Consider the following 16875-nt stretch of genomic DNA (forward strand, 5'->3'; position numbering starts at 1 on the left):
TTGCTTAGTTGGCTTCCTACTTTTCATGTAGTTGAAGAATCTTTTATATACCAGTTTTGGCCAAGTCACCTTCCCTGCCTATTAGGTAGTTGGTTGAGTTCAGTAAAACCTAGTTACCTAACAATCTAAATGACCACAGATTTGAAATTTGAATTCTTCAGTATGCATATGCCATACTTAAAGAGACTGTTGGCCTATCCAGCCCAGCATCAGGCTTCCATAGTGGCAGGATATTGAGCAGGAATAATCTGAGCATTTCCTTTGTGATTAGACACTCTAAACCAAAGCCTCCAGGGTCATTAAACCCTTTCACCAGTAAACAGTGAGGTTTTTTGGTTCATATATATGAATGACAATTGTATCAGCAACTTTCTGTATAGTTTGTGAAGCAGTTCTCAGATGAAAGAAACCGGTAAACCTAGAATGCTTGTAAACTACGGAATATAGGAGAGAGGTTGTTTTTCAGATATAGTTAATTTCTTGTGTAGAAGTGGCATTGTAAGCTTGTGTTCTAAGCTCATTATCAGAGTGAACGTGTTCTGTTAATTCTTCTTTGTTGTACTCTCCCAAGCACTTAGTACAGTGCTCTGAACAGAAAAAGTGCTCAGTAGATACCATTGATTATTATTGTTTTGGTTAACAAGTTTTTTTTGACACTTTAAAATAATGTCTGGCTGGAATGAGGTTAATTAATAGCACTTTACACAGTAATCCATTTTAACTAGGATTTGGCTTTCTTTTTCCTTTTTTTTTAGGGCAGTAGCAGTTCTGACTCTCTGGAAGGACGGAGCTCTGACTACGCCAATAAAAGCTATGATGCAGTTGTATTTGATGTGTTGAAAGTAACTCCTGAGGAATTTGCTGTAAGTAAAATTGTGTTGGTAAAAATTGGAAATAGAAATGTATAAAACTGTTTTGTGGTATTAAGTTCTTACACTCTTCTGAGCACTAAGGCAGGTGTAAAATACTCAGATTGGGCACAGTCTCTGTCCCACATGGGGCTCAGAGTCTAAGAGGAGGGGAGAGCAGGTTTCATATACCTACTTTGCAGATGAGGGAACTGAAGCACAGGGAAGCTAAAAGACTTGCTCAAAGTCACCCAAGAGACCAGTGACAGAGCTGGGACTAGAACCTGGGTCTCCTGACTCTCACACCCATGCTCTTTCCACTAGGTAACACTACCTCCCTAAATTGATAATCTGATTTAAAAAACTCATTTTTTATTTTATGCAGAACAGTACATTATGCCATGCCATAACAAACCATTTTCTTTCAAGCATCTCCAACTGCCTCAGTATCAGTCAGTTCAGAGCTAACCAATCTTTGACAACATCTCTCTCTCTCTCTCTGTATACATATGTGTTTATGTGTTTGTTACATACCTGTCCCTGGAATTCAAAGATGACAGTACTAACAGTGAGATCTTTTGCTTACCATTGTAGCTGAAAGCAACAAACTATGTGACACCAAGTCCCTTTTTCTATACATAGTGCAAGTGAAAAAATAAATTGTTTGCTGAAGGAGCAGCAGTCCCAGAGCAGGTAGTCTGATTCTTGTCAATATGCCAAAACCTGATAAATTACTTATCTTTAATCCACAGCATGTTGGTTAGCCCTTGAGTTCTGGTAGAACAAGTCTTTCTCCTAAAATGCACTTCTTCACTAAGGATCTTTCCAGGAAGTCCCATTCTTCATGGAAGTAGGTGTTGTGTGAGTGCCTAGGTTCCTGGTGTGGTCACTTTATTTTTCTTGCTGTCGTTTTGTTATTATGGGATTTGTTAAGCCATATATGTCTGGCCCTGTAATAAGTAAGAGCTAGGGTAGATGCAAGCTAATCAGGTTGGACATGGTCCATGTCCCACCTGGGGCTCACAGTATTAATTCCCATTTTATAGATGAGGTAACTGAGCTCCAGGGAAGTGAACAATAATAATAATAATGGTATTTATTAAGCACTTACTTTGTGCCAAGCACTGTTCTAAGTGCTGGGGGGGATATGAGGTGATCAGGTTGTCCCATGTGGGGCTCATAGTCCTAATCCCCATTTTACAGATGAGGTAACTGAGGTGCAGAGAAGTTAAGTGACTTGCCCAAAGTTACACAGCTGATAAATATGCAGAGAAGTTAAGTGACTTGCCCAAAGTTACCCAGCTGATAAGTGGCAGAGCAGGGATTAGAACCCACGACCTGTGACGCCCAAGCCCATGCTCTTTCCACTAAGCCATGCTGCTAGTGACTTGCCCAAGGTCACCCAGCAGAGAAGTGGTGGAACTTGGGTGAGAACCGAGGCCCTTCTAACTCCCAGACCCATGCTGTATCCACTAAACCATGCTACTTCTCACTTGCTCAGAGATGAGAGCATCTGAAGGTCAGATGGAAATACATTGCTTAATGTTTTTGGTATGACTCATCAAGAAATAGAAATTCTATAAAATGTAAGAAAGTAGAGGGAGGGGAGATAATTATGGTATTTAAGTGCTTACTGGAGAGGGACCATGGCTGCTAACTCTGTTGTAGTGTACTCTCCCAAGTGCTTAGTACAGTGCTCTGCACATTGTAAGTGCTCAACAAATACTATTGATTGATTGTCAAGATTGTTCTAAGCACTGGGATAGGTACAAGTTAATCAGGTTGGACACAGATGGGAAGGTGCTGTAGAAGCAGCAAGACATAGTGGATAGAGCACGGACCTGGGAGTCAGAAGGTCATGGGTTCAAATTCTGGCTCTGCCACTTTGTCTGCTCTGTGACCTTGGGTAAGTCACTTCACTTTTCTGGGCTTCAGTTCCCTTATCTGTAAAATGGGATTGAGATTGTGAGCCCCCCCTGTGGGACAGGGACTGTGTCAAACCCAATTTGCTTTTATCCACCCCAGCACTAGGTACAGTTCCTGGCACATAATAGGCACTTAACAGTAGTATCATCATCGTCATCATCATCAAGGTTAAATGTATAATTGGTTATCACGGACACTAGGTGTTATGACAGTATACCGTACCTTCCCTGCTTCAGTGCTTGGGGCCCGTATATAATGTCTTGTATTGATAATTTTAGAACATTGCTTCTCATCAGTATCTCCTTAGTATATGCTCTGATTTGCTATGCAGTTTCTAGGAGGAAAATATTGCAAAACTCGGCTTTTTTTTCCTATCTCTTTGGAGTTTCCCACTCTGCTCAAGTAGAAGGTTATGGGATTGTTTTCTGCCACAGTCTAAAAGAAAGTGTGGACGGTGTTTTACGAAAGATACTTGGTATATGCTTTAAAGAAGCAAATCCATTATGGATACTTTAATGTGATTCCTTAGCAAATGGAAGTGGAAGACCCTTTTTTTCTTTTATATAGGCAGAAAACTAATCCTAAATTATATTCTGGCCAACAGCATGTTTGTGCTTAGAAAAAGAAGTTTCTGCAAAGGAGATCAATCAATCGGTGGTATTTATTCAGCACTTATTGTGTACATAACACTGTACTAAGTGCTGGGAGAGTACATACAATACAGTAGAGTTGGTAGACAATGTCTCTGCCCACAGAGAGCTTGCAGTCTGGGGGGCGGGGAGAGACATTAAGATAAATTACAGATAGGAAAAATGGAATCAATCAATCAAGGATATTTATTGAGATCTTACTATGTGCAGAGCACTGTATTAAGAGCTTGGGAGTGTACAGTACAACAGAATTAGCAGATACGTCCCCTGCCAAAGAGGTTAAGGATGTGTACAAAAGTCCTGTGAGGCTAGGGGTGAATATCAACTGCTTAAGGGGTATAGATCTAAGTGCATAGATGACAAAGAAGGGAGGGCCAGTAGGGGAAATGAGGGTTTAGTTGGGGAAGACTTCTTGGGGGAGGAGATGTGACTTTAGGAAGGCTTTGAAGGTGGGGGGAACAGTGGCCTATCAGATAATAAAGCAGGAGGGAGTTCTGAAAGTACTCTGAGCCATAAGGAAAGTCACAGTAAAGCAGGCTTTAGCTGGGATGTAAGTTTTCCCAGTAAGAATGGCTTTTGGTTTCCTGAATTCCAGGTGGTTACTCACAGCAGACTAAGGAGGTCACTGTGATTTAGATCTTGTGGTTCTATCTAGTTCCTTGAATGTGGCATCAGATTTTCCAAAGCCAACAAGGAACATGATTGTAATGTCCTTAAATTGACATTAGATAGAGCCCCTCATTTAACTTTGGATTAGTTTGGGTAGATGTAATTTTACTACCCAAACTTGTTTCCAGCTACATCACTGTGGTGATGTTCTGAGATTTGAAAGTCAGAATAAAGTAGCACTTTTGGCATATCACTGTTATGAGCGAATGAATTATTGCCAGTTTTAATCACAACTCTCATTGAAACTTTTAAATCTTAAAGCCTCACATTTTTGGGAATCTTTTCCTCACAATGATATTTGATGCTTATCCATTTATATTGATTTGTGACATTAGATTGTAAACCTTTTAAGGACAGGGATTGTGCCTACTGCTCTGTGCTCCCCCAAGCACTTAGTACTCTAAACATTATAAGTGCTCAGTGAATATCATTGATGGTTTATGTGCTAGGCACTGGGGTGTCAATTTCTGTGATTAACATTGTTATTGAAAGTATTATACACAAAACAGGATAAATGCTAAGCTGAATTAGTCAACAGTGTAATCTCTTTTTTTGAGTGAATTAGAAAATGTCTCTGACACTAAGTTATAATGATGTTTTGGTAAACTGGATCCCGCAAAGTAACAAATACACCCTTTTTTATGGACTGTATTTTAATGTTGACTTTCTTGTATTTCAGAGTCAGATAACATTAATGGATATACCAGTATTTAAAGCTATACAGCCAGAGGTATGTTTCATGACCAATAATATAACAATATTTATGCATTATGGGATTTGTCAGAAAATTCTCTATTGTATTTAACAGTGAACAATTATTGGATGATAAAATTCATTAGCGTTCTTTAATTCTTCCCTTACACTTGTGTTCATGTAGTGATTCTGCACAAATTAGAGGTAAAATGACAAAGAATTGGGGGAATGTAAGGGAAAATAACTATATATTTTAATTATAATTTGTGACCTTTATACTTTAGTCGGAAAGGATGGTGAGTTCTCGAGGGTCCCACACAGGAAATTCTGGGTGGAGAAATGTCAGTGTGCCCATTATAGGTTACCTATTTAGGTTGCCCATTTCCTTTGCAATTTGCATTGGGGTTAGTAGCCCAGTGAAACAAAATAGGGGAGTAGGCTGACCCCTGCAATTGAGTGATAATCATTCAATTAAGGAGAACCCTCAACCCCAAGATGATTTTGGTCAGGACTGGTATAGTTCTGAAGAGCCCATAGCTGTTCAGGGGGAATTAGTGGGGAGGTAGATGGGCTGCACCTCGAGGGCAGGAATCATGTCTTCTAACTCTGTTGTACTTTCCCAAGTCCTTAGTGTGGTGCCCCGCTCAGAATAGGGACTCAGTAAATGCTCCTGATTGAGGGAGAGGGAGAGAGCACCTCCATTTCCCTCAGGAGGTATGGTGGTTTCCAAGACTTCCCCATCAGTTCTGATCAGCTTGGAGGGTCTGGATGGAAGCAATCCTTGGTGAAAACCCTGGAACCAACTAGATGCCGCTGGGGGTGGGGACACAAGACCCCACCCACCCCTCTTTAGGGGATTCTCTGTCCACAACAGTCCAGCAACTTCAGGCCAGAATCTACCTGAACCCACAGAGCACCCCATAAGGCTCCAAAGCCTCCCTAGAGTTTGAAGATTTAGTCTGAGCCACCCAGGGACTGAATTTCAGCTTTGTAGTAAGTAGCTCTTCTTATTCAGCTGAAATATGGTTAGTTGTTATGCCGTGGGGTCTTTGGGTGGTCCCTGGAAAATGGCATATTGACTCGTATTTCCCCATGGCTCAATCCCTCTGGCTTCAAGCCTCCTTGGGGCATCAGAGTTAGTGTTTTGGCACCATGAGGTCTCCCTGTTCATGTTCAGGAATTGCTATGTTGGTCTCCTTCAAGTAGAAACTTTGTCTCCAGTGGTTTTCTTTAATAAGAAATATATGCTGTGTCTAGAAGAGTTAAACTGAAAGTTTGGAACATTTCTAAAGAACTTTTTATGTCGAGGTTTAATGGTGGTTTTTACCTCATTTTAATTTTTTGGGCTTAAACCAATTGTTGCATTCCAACGAGCACAACTTTTAAACTGTCTGGAAAGGAGGTACTGTATTTTGCTTCTCATGCATTGGCATATAATTTAATTTAAGAAGATGGAAACAGTAGTGTTTGCTAGGTGCAGTATTTCATGTAGAAATCTTCTGGACAATCTGTCTTGATAAGATCTTGTTTGAATTTTATGGTTTGCTACCTAATTAACACCGTGCCTCTGAACCATAGTAACTTCTATGGTTACTATGAAAATCGAGTAGGAAATCTATAGAATTTTGCCTTGTGCAGTGGCTATATTCACACTCTGAATGGAAATTGAATGCAGTCTAAGAAGTAATGGGAATAGAGATTACTGGAAACAGTCCAGGTAAGGGTTTTAGCTTGGGCTAATAATGTGAATTCTCTGAAAGTGGGTAGCAAGCCATATCAGCTCATTACAAAGAAGATTCCTCTGTGGTTTTCTGGAGAACTAGGGACTCCTGCCAGATCTGGGCATGCTCAGGGGCCTCCTGGCAGAGCAGACTACCCCTCTCCAGGTTCCTCTGATTGCTGACAAGGAGTTTCCTCTAACCATTTTGCCTCTCTGGAAAACTGCCCTAATTTCTTCCCAAAAGACTCACTTGTGAAGGTAAGTGAGTGCTTTTAGTCCCAGAAAAGCGTGGGAGGTTGCATTCCCCTCCCCACCCTCAATTGGCCCACTAGGGTATCCAGTTATAGAGAAGCCCACCGGTTCCTGGGCTGAACTTAGCCAGCGGAGAGGAGCCATTACAGTGTCAGGTCTCCTTGGGTGTTTAGACAGTGCTGTCATGCCTCTGATGGGATGACCAGCCAGGATCGGGCCGAGTTTCTCCTTCTCTTTTCTTCTCGGGGCCACTGTTTTTCTCAGTGTTCCCTAGTTCCTTGATCCTAGGGTCTCATAGCTGGGCCCGGAGTTTTCCTGTTGAAAACACCAGTCTTTTCGCTACAGTAGCTTCAGGAGGCTCTGGTTGGTACTGCTCCAGCAAGGCCCAGCTCCTACTTTTCTCTACCTCAGTTTAACTGCAGTCCCCAGGGAAATTATGAGGGTGCTTCAGCTCCCCAATAGTGGGGCTTCCCTTTCCATTGCTACTTCTCTTTCCTCTTCCTCTCTGTCCTCTCCCTCCCTCATCCCCTATGCTGCCATGGTTCACTGTGGAAAAGCTGTGCCTTTGCTCACTAACCCTGCCTGATCCCTGCACTTTACGCAGTGTCTAGAAAAGCTATCTGGGCCTTTTTCAACTCATGGACAGTGAACTTTTTTCTCTGGTCTGGGTTGGCTTCATAGAGAGAATCACTATTTGAGGGCTTGGTTGCTGGGGTCACCTTATTTGGGCCAGATTCAAGAACACCTAGATGACTATCAGTCAATCAGTCAATCAATCACATTTACCTGTCTACTTGTTTTATTTTGTTGTCTGTCTCTCCCCTTCTAGACTGTGAGCCCATTGTTGGGTAGGGATTGTCTCTATTTGTTGCCGAATTGTACTTTCCAAGCGTTTAGTACAGTGCTCTGCACACAGGAAGTGCTCAATAAATACGATCGAATGAATGAATTTACTGAGCACTTACTGTGTGCAGAGCACTGTACTAAGCACTTGGAAAGTACAATACAGCAATAAAGAGTGAGAGAGGACAGTATAACAGTTGGTAGACACGTCCTCCTGCTAGTGGGACGTGCACACATCCTTCTCTTCATGCCTCACTTATTGCTTCTTCAGGGCAGTCTTAAAAACACCTTAAATTTGATAGTTTTGCTAAGCGGGCCAGGTAGAGGGAATCTTTGGGAAGGAAGAGGATGAATCAGTCAATCATTCGCATAGTTGGCTTTGGGGGAAAGGGAACGGATAGCAGGGATCAAGGCAACAGATCACACTTGAACAGTATGGTTGCTTGGGGACAGGTTGTACTGTCAATCAATCAGTCATATTTATTGAGAGCATTCTGTGTGCAGAGCACTATACTAAGCACTTGGGAGAGTACAGTATAACAGACATATTTCCTGCCCACGATCTTACAGTCGAGATGGGGAGGCGCATAAATAAGAAATAAATTATAATAAGGCACATAAATAAAGAAATAGATTATGGATATGTAAGTAAGAGCGGTGGGGCCGAGAGGCAAGGTGAATAAAGGGAACAAGTCAAGATGACACAGAAGAGAGTGGAAGATAAGGAAATGAGGGCTTAGTCAGGGAAGGCTTCTTGGATGAGGTATGCCTTCAATAAGGCTTTGAAGGTGGGGAGAGCCAGAGAGCACGTTTCAGGTCAGAGGTAGGATGTGGGCAAGAGGTCAGTGGCAAGGTAGATGAGATTGAGATACAGTCAGTAGGTTAGCATTATAGGAGCAAAATGTGCAGGCTGGGTTGTAGTAGGAGAGTAGCAAGATGAGGTAGGAAGGGGCTAGGTGATTGAGTGCTTTAAAGCTGATGGTGAAGAGTTTTTGTTTGATGTGGAGCTGAATGGGCAACCTTAGCCCAGAAAGATATCCTTTTCCCTTTCTTGCATACATATTTTCACCAACCACCCATCTTTGTCCTGTATGGTTTATACTGATTGGTCCTCTTGCCTCATTTTTGGGGCATAGATGGCGATCATCCTTTCTGACTGAATCAGGCATGACTGAATTCCTGTGCTGATAGGGAGTTTCCTCCCATCTTGATGGAGGAAGCAGCATGGTGTAGTGGATAGAGCACAGGCCTGGGAGTCAGAAGGTCATGGGTTCTAATCCCGACTCTTTTAATCCCGACTCCCCCACTTGCCTGCTGTGTGACCTTGGGGAAGTCACTTGACTTTTCTGTGCCTCAGTTACCTCATCTGTAAAATGGAGATTGAGGCTGCAAGCCCCACATAAGTTTGTGTCCAACTTGATTTGCTTGTATCCACCCCAGTGCTTAGTAAATGCCTGGCACATAGTAAAGCACTTAACAAATACCATCGTTAGTATTATTATTAAGGTGCAAGTCATCATCATCTGGTGTGATGACCTGGGTCAGTTAAGTCAGAGGTGATCACCAAGTCACTAGGTTCAATGGCCATGCACTGAGCTGGCTGCAGCGTTATATTGGGTTTGTATCATTCATTCATTCATTCATTCATTCATTCATTCATTCATTCATTCATTCATTCATTCATCCATCCATTCATTCATTCATTCATTCGTATTTATTGAGCACTTACTGTGTTCAGAGCTCTGTATTAAGCGCTTGGAAAGTACAATTCAGCAATAAAGAGAGACAATCCCTGTCCACACTGGACTTACAGTCTAGAAGTGGGGAGACAGACATCAAAACAAGCAGACATCAATATAAATAAATAGAATCATAGGTATATAAACATTAAAAGTAGTCCAAGTAAATTGCATAGTTGAGGTACATAACCATGTATTGTTGTTCTCAAGCCATTGTCTCCAACAGAGAGCGTTTCTGGATCTAAGGACATGGACCTTTGGCCCATGAAAAATTCCAACTTGTATTTTGGGACAAGAGCCTTCCCTCTTTACTTGGATATCCTACCGACACCTCAAACTTAGCATGTCTAAAACAGAGCTCCCCCTATTCCCTCCCAAACCTTGTCCTCCCTCTGATTTTCTCATAGACCACACCACCATCCTCCCCATCTCACAAGCCTTGGCATTATCCTCAACTCATCTCTCTCATTCAACCCCCATATTCAATCTGCCACCAACTCCTGTTGGTTCTACTTTTACAACATCGTTAAAATCCGCGCTTTCCTCTCCATCCAAACTGCTACTTCGTTGATCCAAGTACTTATCCTACCTCGTCTTGATTAGTGCATCAGCCTTCTGGCTGACTTCCCTGCCTCTTGTCTCTCCCCACTTCAATCCATACTTCACTGTGCTGCTTGGATCATTTTTCTACAAAACTGTTCAGTTCATGTTTTGCCACTTCTCAAGAGCTTCCAGTGGTTGCCCATCCACCTCTGCATCAAACAGAAATTCCTTACACTATGTTTTAAAGTATCAATCACCTTGCTTCACTTTCTTTACCTCCCTGACTTCCTACTGTGTCAGCCTGCACATTTTGTTCTTCTAGTGCCAACCTACTCACTCTACCTCAATCTTGTCTATATCTCGCCACCGACCTCTCACCCACATCCTGTATCTGGCCTGGAATGCCCTCTGTCTTCGTTACTGACAGATCATTCTCCCCACTTTCAAAGCCTTATTAAAAGCACATATCCAAGAGACCTTTCACAATTTAGCCCTCATTTCCTCTTCTCCCACTCCCTTCTGCACCATCCTTCCACTTGGATTTGTACCCTTTATTCACCCCTCCCTCAGCTCCACTTATCCATAATTAATTCATTCATATTAAAGCCTGTCTCCCCCTCTAAACTCTAAGATAATTGTGGGCAGGGAATATATCTAACAACTGTGTTATATTGTACTCTTCCAAACTCTTAGTACTGTGTTCTGCCCATTGTAAGAAGCAGTGGTCTAGTGGATAGAGCACCGGCCTGGAGGTCAGAAGGCCCTGGCTTCTAATCCTGACTCTGCCACTTATCTGCTATGTGACCTTGGGCAAGTCGCTTAACTACTCTGTGCCTCAGTTACTTCATCTATAAAATGGGGATTAATACTGTGAGCCCCATGTGGGATGGGGCCTGTCTCCAATTTGATGATCTTGTATGTAGAGAAGCAGCGTGGCGCAGTGGAAAGAGCACGGGCTTTGGAGTCAGGGCTCATGAGTTCGAATCCCAGCTCTGCCACTTGTCAGCTGTGTGACTGTGGGCAAGTCACTTAACTTCTCTGTGCCTCAGTTCCCTCATCTGTAAAATGGGGATTAAGACTGTGAGCCCCACGAGGGACAACCTGATTCCCCTGTGTCTACCCCAGCGCTTAGAACAGTGCTCTGCACATAGTAAGCGCTTAACAAATACCAACATTATTATTATTATTATTTTACTTCAGCACTTAATTACAGTGCTCGGTATATAGTAAGCACTTGGCAAATACCATAAAAAAGGGAAACACTCAGTAAATATGGTTGATTGATTTTATACACATGCAAGATTTGTTGCTACTTATCACTGTATACCTTGTATAAGAAACACTGGGCCTCCTCAAATCCTGGCTTATTCACCACCAGGAGCATTTCAGAACCAACCTCTGCCTCACCTTGTTTCCTTCTCACTGTCTCCCCTGCCCTTAACCTTAGTCCTACCTTCCCTTCCATCTGGATCTCCTTCCCCCTCTCATCTGGCACCTCTACTAGGTGCTTAGTACAATGCTTTGTACACAGAAGTGCTCAATAAATACAACTGTTCTGGCAGATCCTACAGGATCATCTTCAGGGCTCTTCTGAAATCACATTTCCTTCAAGAAGCTGAAACCTTTCCTGATTAGTCCTTCATTTGCACATGTCCAGCTGGCACTTCAGAACTTCCACATCAATCCAAGCACCTGGTCATTCACACTCCCTCCCTGTATTCCAGGTTTGCATTTTGAGGGGAACCTGGCCTGACTGATTAACAGAGAAGCAGCATGGCTCAGTGGAAAGAGCATGGGCTTGGGAGTCAGAGGTCATGGGTTCATATCCTGGCTCCTCCACTTGTCAGCTATGTGACTTTGGGCAAGTCACTTAAATTCTCTGTGTCTGTTACCTCATCTGTAAAATGGGGATTAAGAGTGTGAGCCCCACTTGGGTCAACCTGATCATCTTGTACCCCCCCCCAGTGCTTAGAACAGTGCTTTACACATAGTAACTGCTTCACAAATACAAAAAAAAAAATCTTTTGAATCCTTCGTTTGTTGTCTGTAAGATTAGAGAAGCAGAGTGGCCTAGTGGAAAAAACCCTGGGTATAAGAAGACCTAGGTTCTAATTCTAGCTCTGCCACTTGTCTGCTCTGTGACCTTGGGCAAGTCATTTAACTTCTCTGTGCCTCATTTACCTCATCTGTAAAATGGAGATTAAGACTGTGAGACCCATGTGGGACATGGACTGTGTCCAACCTGACTAGTTTGTATCCACCCCAGCTCTTAGTATAATAATAATAATTATTATTATTTTATTTGTTAAATGCTTACTGTGTGCCAGTCACTGTACTAAGCACTGGGGTGGATACAAGCAAATTGGATTGGGGAGAGTCCCTGTCCCACGAGGGGCTCACAGTTTCAATCCCCATTTTACAGATGAGGTAACTGAACCACAAAGAATTGAAGTGACTTGCCCAAGGTCACCCAGCAGACAAGTGGTGGAGGCGGAACTAGAACCATGACCTGGCACATAGTAAGTGTTTAACAAATACTGTTAGAGAAAAAAGGATGCTGTTCCTCATGACCATTACATTGCCTAGATGAACTGGAAGACATTTAGACCAAATCTTAGAGTTTATTACACACCTTTAGCCAAACTGTGGTTTATCATCTACAGCTTTCATTCTCTGAAAGTGTGTGCTCTTAACAGCTTCCACCAACTCTTCCTCCCCAGTCCTCCTAAAGAGAGTATTTTCAAACATGACTTTCTTGTTCTGTAGGTATGAGTATATAAGCACAGAGTGCTGCCTTTTGGCTGCAACTCCCTCCCTTTCAAATCTGCGTGACTACAGCTCTCCCTCTATTCAGAGTCCTTCTGAAATTTTGCCTTCTCCCCGAGGCATTCCCAGATTAAATTTATTTTCCCACGATGTATCCTCCCAATTACTTCCTCAGCATGACCAACCACAGCACTTTTTGCATACTGATTTATATGCTCTAACTTCTTAATAATAGCATGGCTCAGTGGAAAGAGCCCAGGCCTGGGAGTCAGAGGTCATGGGTTTGAATCTTGGCTCTGCCACTTGTCAGCTGTGTGACTGTGGGCAAATCATGTTACTTCTCTGTGCCTCATTTACCTCATCTGTAAAATGGGGATTTACTGTGAGCCTCATATGGGACAACCTGATTACCCTGTATCTACCCCAGCGCTTAGAATAGTGCTCTGCACATAGTAAGTGCTTAACAAATACCAACATTACTGTTCTAATGGGGGTAGATACAAGGTAATTCATTAATTCATTCAACAGTATTTATTGAGCGCTTACTATGTGCAGAGCACTGTACTAAGCGCTTGGAATGAACAAGTTGGTTACAGATAGAGACAGTCCCTGCCGTTTGACGGACTTACAGTAGTATTCCCCTTTGTCTACCCCAGCGCTTAGAACAGTGCTCGGCACATAGTAAGCGCTTAACAAATACCAACAATTAATCGGGGGAGACAGACAGACAAGAACAATGGCAATAAATATAGTCAAGGGGAAGAACATCTCGTAAAAACAATGGCAACTAAATAGAATCAAGGCGATGTACATTTCATTAACAAAATAAATAGGTAATCAAGTTGTCCCACGTGGGGCTCACAGTCTTCACCCCCATTTTACAGATGAGGCAACTGAGGCACAGAGAGTGAAGTGACTTGCCCAAAGTCACACAGTAGAGTAGAGGGTTGAGATTATAATAATAATAATAATTGTGGTAATTATTAAGTGCTTACTGGTGTCAAGCATTGTATTAAGCCCTGGGGTAGATACAAGATAATCAGGTCCCACATGAGGCTCACAGTCTAAGTAGGAAGGAGAACAGAAATTGAATTCCCATTTCACAGAAGAGAAAACTGAGGCTTAGAGAAATTAAGTGATAAAGATCACACAGCAGATAAGTAGCAAAACTGTGATTAGACCCAAGTTCTCTGACTCCTAGGCCTGTGCTCTTTCCGCTAGGCCACACTGGTTCTCTCAAAGCCATTACATGCCACACTTAACATCGAATGGCAAGAGGAGATCACGAATAATGATATCCTGAAGGTGTCAGGACACTGGCATCAAAACAAGTCTTGAAGCTTTAAACCTTTCCTAGGTGGGATGTGGAAGGAGAATGAGCATCAGCAGAATACCCAAACTGTTGCTGAGGGGAAGCCAAAATGGGCAACCTATGAAAAGGGAGGGTACAAGAAGCATTTTATAGCTGCAGTGCAGCAAAGCCTGGGACAGTGTGGCTTACCCAAGGATGATTGAGAGATAGGGCAGAGGGCAGACCAGCCTGGGGTGTGCTGGTTCCTTCCAGGATTACCTGGAAAAAAAAGATGGTTACAAGCTATGGCAAAAACAAGGGGTGATCTTTGGAGCTTTCTGGCTCGGAGAACTACAAGCATCCTCAAAGGGACACCTTCTTTTGATGAGCGGGAATGGCCCCACACCTTTAGAGAACAGAGACTGCCAGTAAGTGACCTGGGCCTGATCTTTGGAAAAGCTCAAAAACTATTAGTGTTTCATTTCCCCCCATCATTTGTCCTCCCAGCCCTGTGAGGTTTAGGATGGGCAGACATCATCCTTTTCATCTTATAAGCAGGGAAGATAGTAGTAGCCTGAAGCAAAGTGAGTTGTCTCAGATTGCCCCAGAGATCTCCTGACTTTTCTTCCATTTCTTTGCAGTTAGATTATGCTCCAGTGATTATTGTACATTTCAGTGATGTGAAGAAACCCCAAAATAGGGGTGTTGAATCAGAAGGCAAGTTGAAAATTAAGTCTACTTCAGTATCTGCTCCCCTTATCTCTGTGTAAGCCAGTGGGGATTGGGAGTAACTTTGGAAATTGAAGGAGTTTGCTTTGAAAAGATAATGAAATGGAGCTCTGATTATCTAGGGCTCCAGTAAACTCCACTCAAGGATAAAAAGAAGCAGATCAAGGCTTCCTTATGCAAGTCAGAAATCAGGACTGTAGGTAGAAGTGAGTATGGGAAAGAGAAATAGTCTTTCTCTGTTAAGGGAAATAATCCTTCTCCGTCAAGGGAAATAGTCCTTCTCTGTCAATCAAAAATAGGTGCACTGCATCTCACTTGGTGTTACTGGACACAGAAGACAACTGGTCAGCTTTCTCCTGAGGAAATCCCTTCACCTACTTAATGATAACCAGAGCAATCACCCCTCAGATGGCTCTTTATCCTTGATAGGCTAATCAAGCCCAGTTCATTTAACCTTTTCATAAAACATGGCGTGGTAGATAGAGCACGGGGCTGGGAGTCAGTAGCTTGTCGAGCAGCTATCTACTGTCACCTCTGAGCTTCCAGTGTAGATGGAAGGGCTTGTGGTTGGAGAGGAAGGGAGAAGGGAGTCTGGAAAGGGCTTCTTCCCTCATTCTCAAGATTGGGGTGGGGTTGGCCAAAGGCATTGGTAGAACTCCTGAACTCTGGCTGAAATCCACACCCACTTGTCTGGCACTGTTTCAATAATAATAATATAGCATCCGGTCTAATTCTGGCTCCGCCACTTGTCTCCTGTGTGATCTTGGGCAAGTCACTTCACTTCTCTGGGCCTCAGTTACCTCATCTGTAAAATGGGGATCAAGACTGTGAGCACCCTTTAGGACCAGGACTGTGTTCAACCTGATTTGCTTGTATCCACCCCAGTGCTTAGAACAATGTGTGGCACGTGGTAAGTGGTTAACAAATAAAATAATAATATTATTGTTATCTTAACCAGTGTTCAGGAGTTCTACCAATGCTTTTGGCCAACCCCAACTCTTATCTTGAGGATGAGGGAAGCAGCCCTTTCCAGACTCCCTTCTCCCTTCCTCTCCAACCACCAGCCCTTCCATCTACACTGGAAGCTCAGAGGTGACCGCAGAAAGCTGCTCAACAAGCTACTGACAGAGATGGCGGAAGCTGCCAATTAGGCAGTCGCTGCCACTGCTGATTCCTCTGGACAGCCTTAGGAACATTTAGGTTTTAGCTAATATGCTTCACTTTGAAAGTGGGAGGAGAAGGTAAATATCTTTCTGCCCTCTGCAGCTTTTTGAAATTGCCTAAGTATTCTAGATTTCTCGCCTATCTTCCGCAGTAATGGATTCCTTCCTTCCTTCCTTCCTTCCTTCCTTCCTTCCTTCCTTCCTTCCTTCCTTCCTTCCTTCCTTCCTTCCTTCCTTCCTTCCTTCCTTCCTTCCTTCCTTCCTTCCTTCCTTCCTTCCTTCCTTCCTTCCTTCCTTCCTTCCTTCCTTCCTTCCTTCCTTCCTTCCTTCCTTCCTTCCTTCCTTCCTTCCTTCCTTCCCCAGTGCCTTTGAAGTGGCAGTTCAGGTTCAGTAGAGTTCCCTTGGCTTTTAAGTCCTATAACCCAAGGAAGGAAATACTATTAAGAATGATTAATTGGCAGCATTTAAGCCAAATTTTTGGATGTATTTTTAATTGAGTGAGAATTTCAGAAATGGTCTGTTTAGCCGCTTAACAGGTACCCTGCCAACAACGAGGGCCCAATTCAATAAGCTCAGCCCTATGAAGATTAAAATTTATGATGTTAAAAGATAACTGAAAATGGAAATGTAGCTTGACATGACTCCTGCTCATTTTTACATTCTCTGTGCCCCGTTTCAGGAGCTGTAAGAGTGAAAACACAGGACCTTGAGGAAGCCATGTAGACGATGAGTTAAGGCTTGGCAGAAAGCAAGGAAAATGGAAGTTTGCAAACATCACACTATAGCTGCCCCGTTCCCTGGTGATTATAACAAGTGACTAATTTTATCAGGACTTGGCTAGTTAATGTAGACAGGACTTAGCAGTGCAATTGCTTCCAGCTGTGTTTGACCGATAAATTGTGTGAAATTACCCCATTGCTGAGGATCTCATGCTTAGGGAGGGGATCGATTGGCTTCTAGGTAGCCGTATGACCACATGTTGTGCTAGTGGGGGTTCTGTGGATCTTCTCTGGCAGTATATTAGGGAGGGTTTTTCAGAAGTG

At 42.9% G+C, this 16875-nt stretch overlaps 1 protein-coding gene across 6 annotated transcripts in view; it reads left to right on the forward strand.

Annotated features, from left to right (window-relative positions):
• The window catches only part of RALGPS1 (Ral GEF with PH domain and SH3 binding motif 1), a 480822-nt gene that overhangs the window by 93356 nt on the left and 370591 nt on the right, over positions 1 to 16875 (forward strand). For all 6 annotated transcript variants that reach the window (XR_005659940.1, XM_029062600.2, XM_029062604.2 and 3 more), the window contains exons 4-5: positions 756 to 863; positions 4773 to 4823. Coding sequence is in view for 5 of the 6 variants with exons in the window: in XM_029062600.2 (XP_028918433.1) it covers positions 756 to 863; positions 4773 to 4823 (159 nt within the window). In the remaining variant the exon portion in view is untranslated. The remainder of the gene's footprint in view (positions 1 to 755; positions 864 to 4772; positions 4824 to 16875) is intronic.

The sequence above is a fragment of the Ornithorhynchus anatinus genome, chromosome 4 (genome assembly GCF_004115215.2).
Source record: "Ornithorhynchus anatinus isolate Pmale09 chromosome 4, mOrnAna1.pri.v4, whole genome shotgun sequence".
Classification (NCBI taxonomy): domain Eukaryota; kingdom Metazoa; phylum Chordata; class Mammalia; order Monotremata; family Ornithorhynchidae; genus Ornithorhynchus; species Ornithorhynchus anatinus.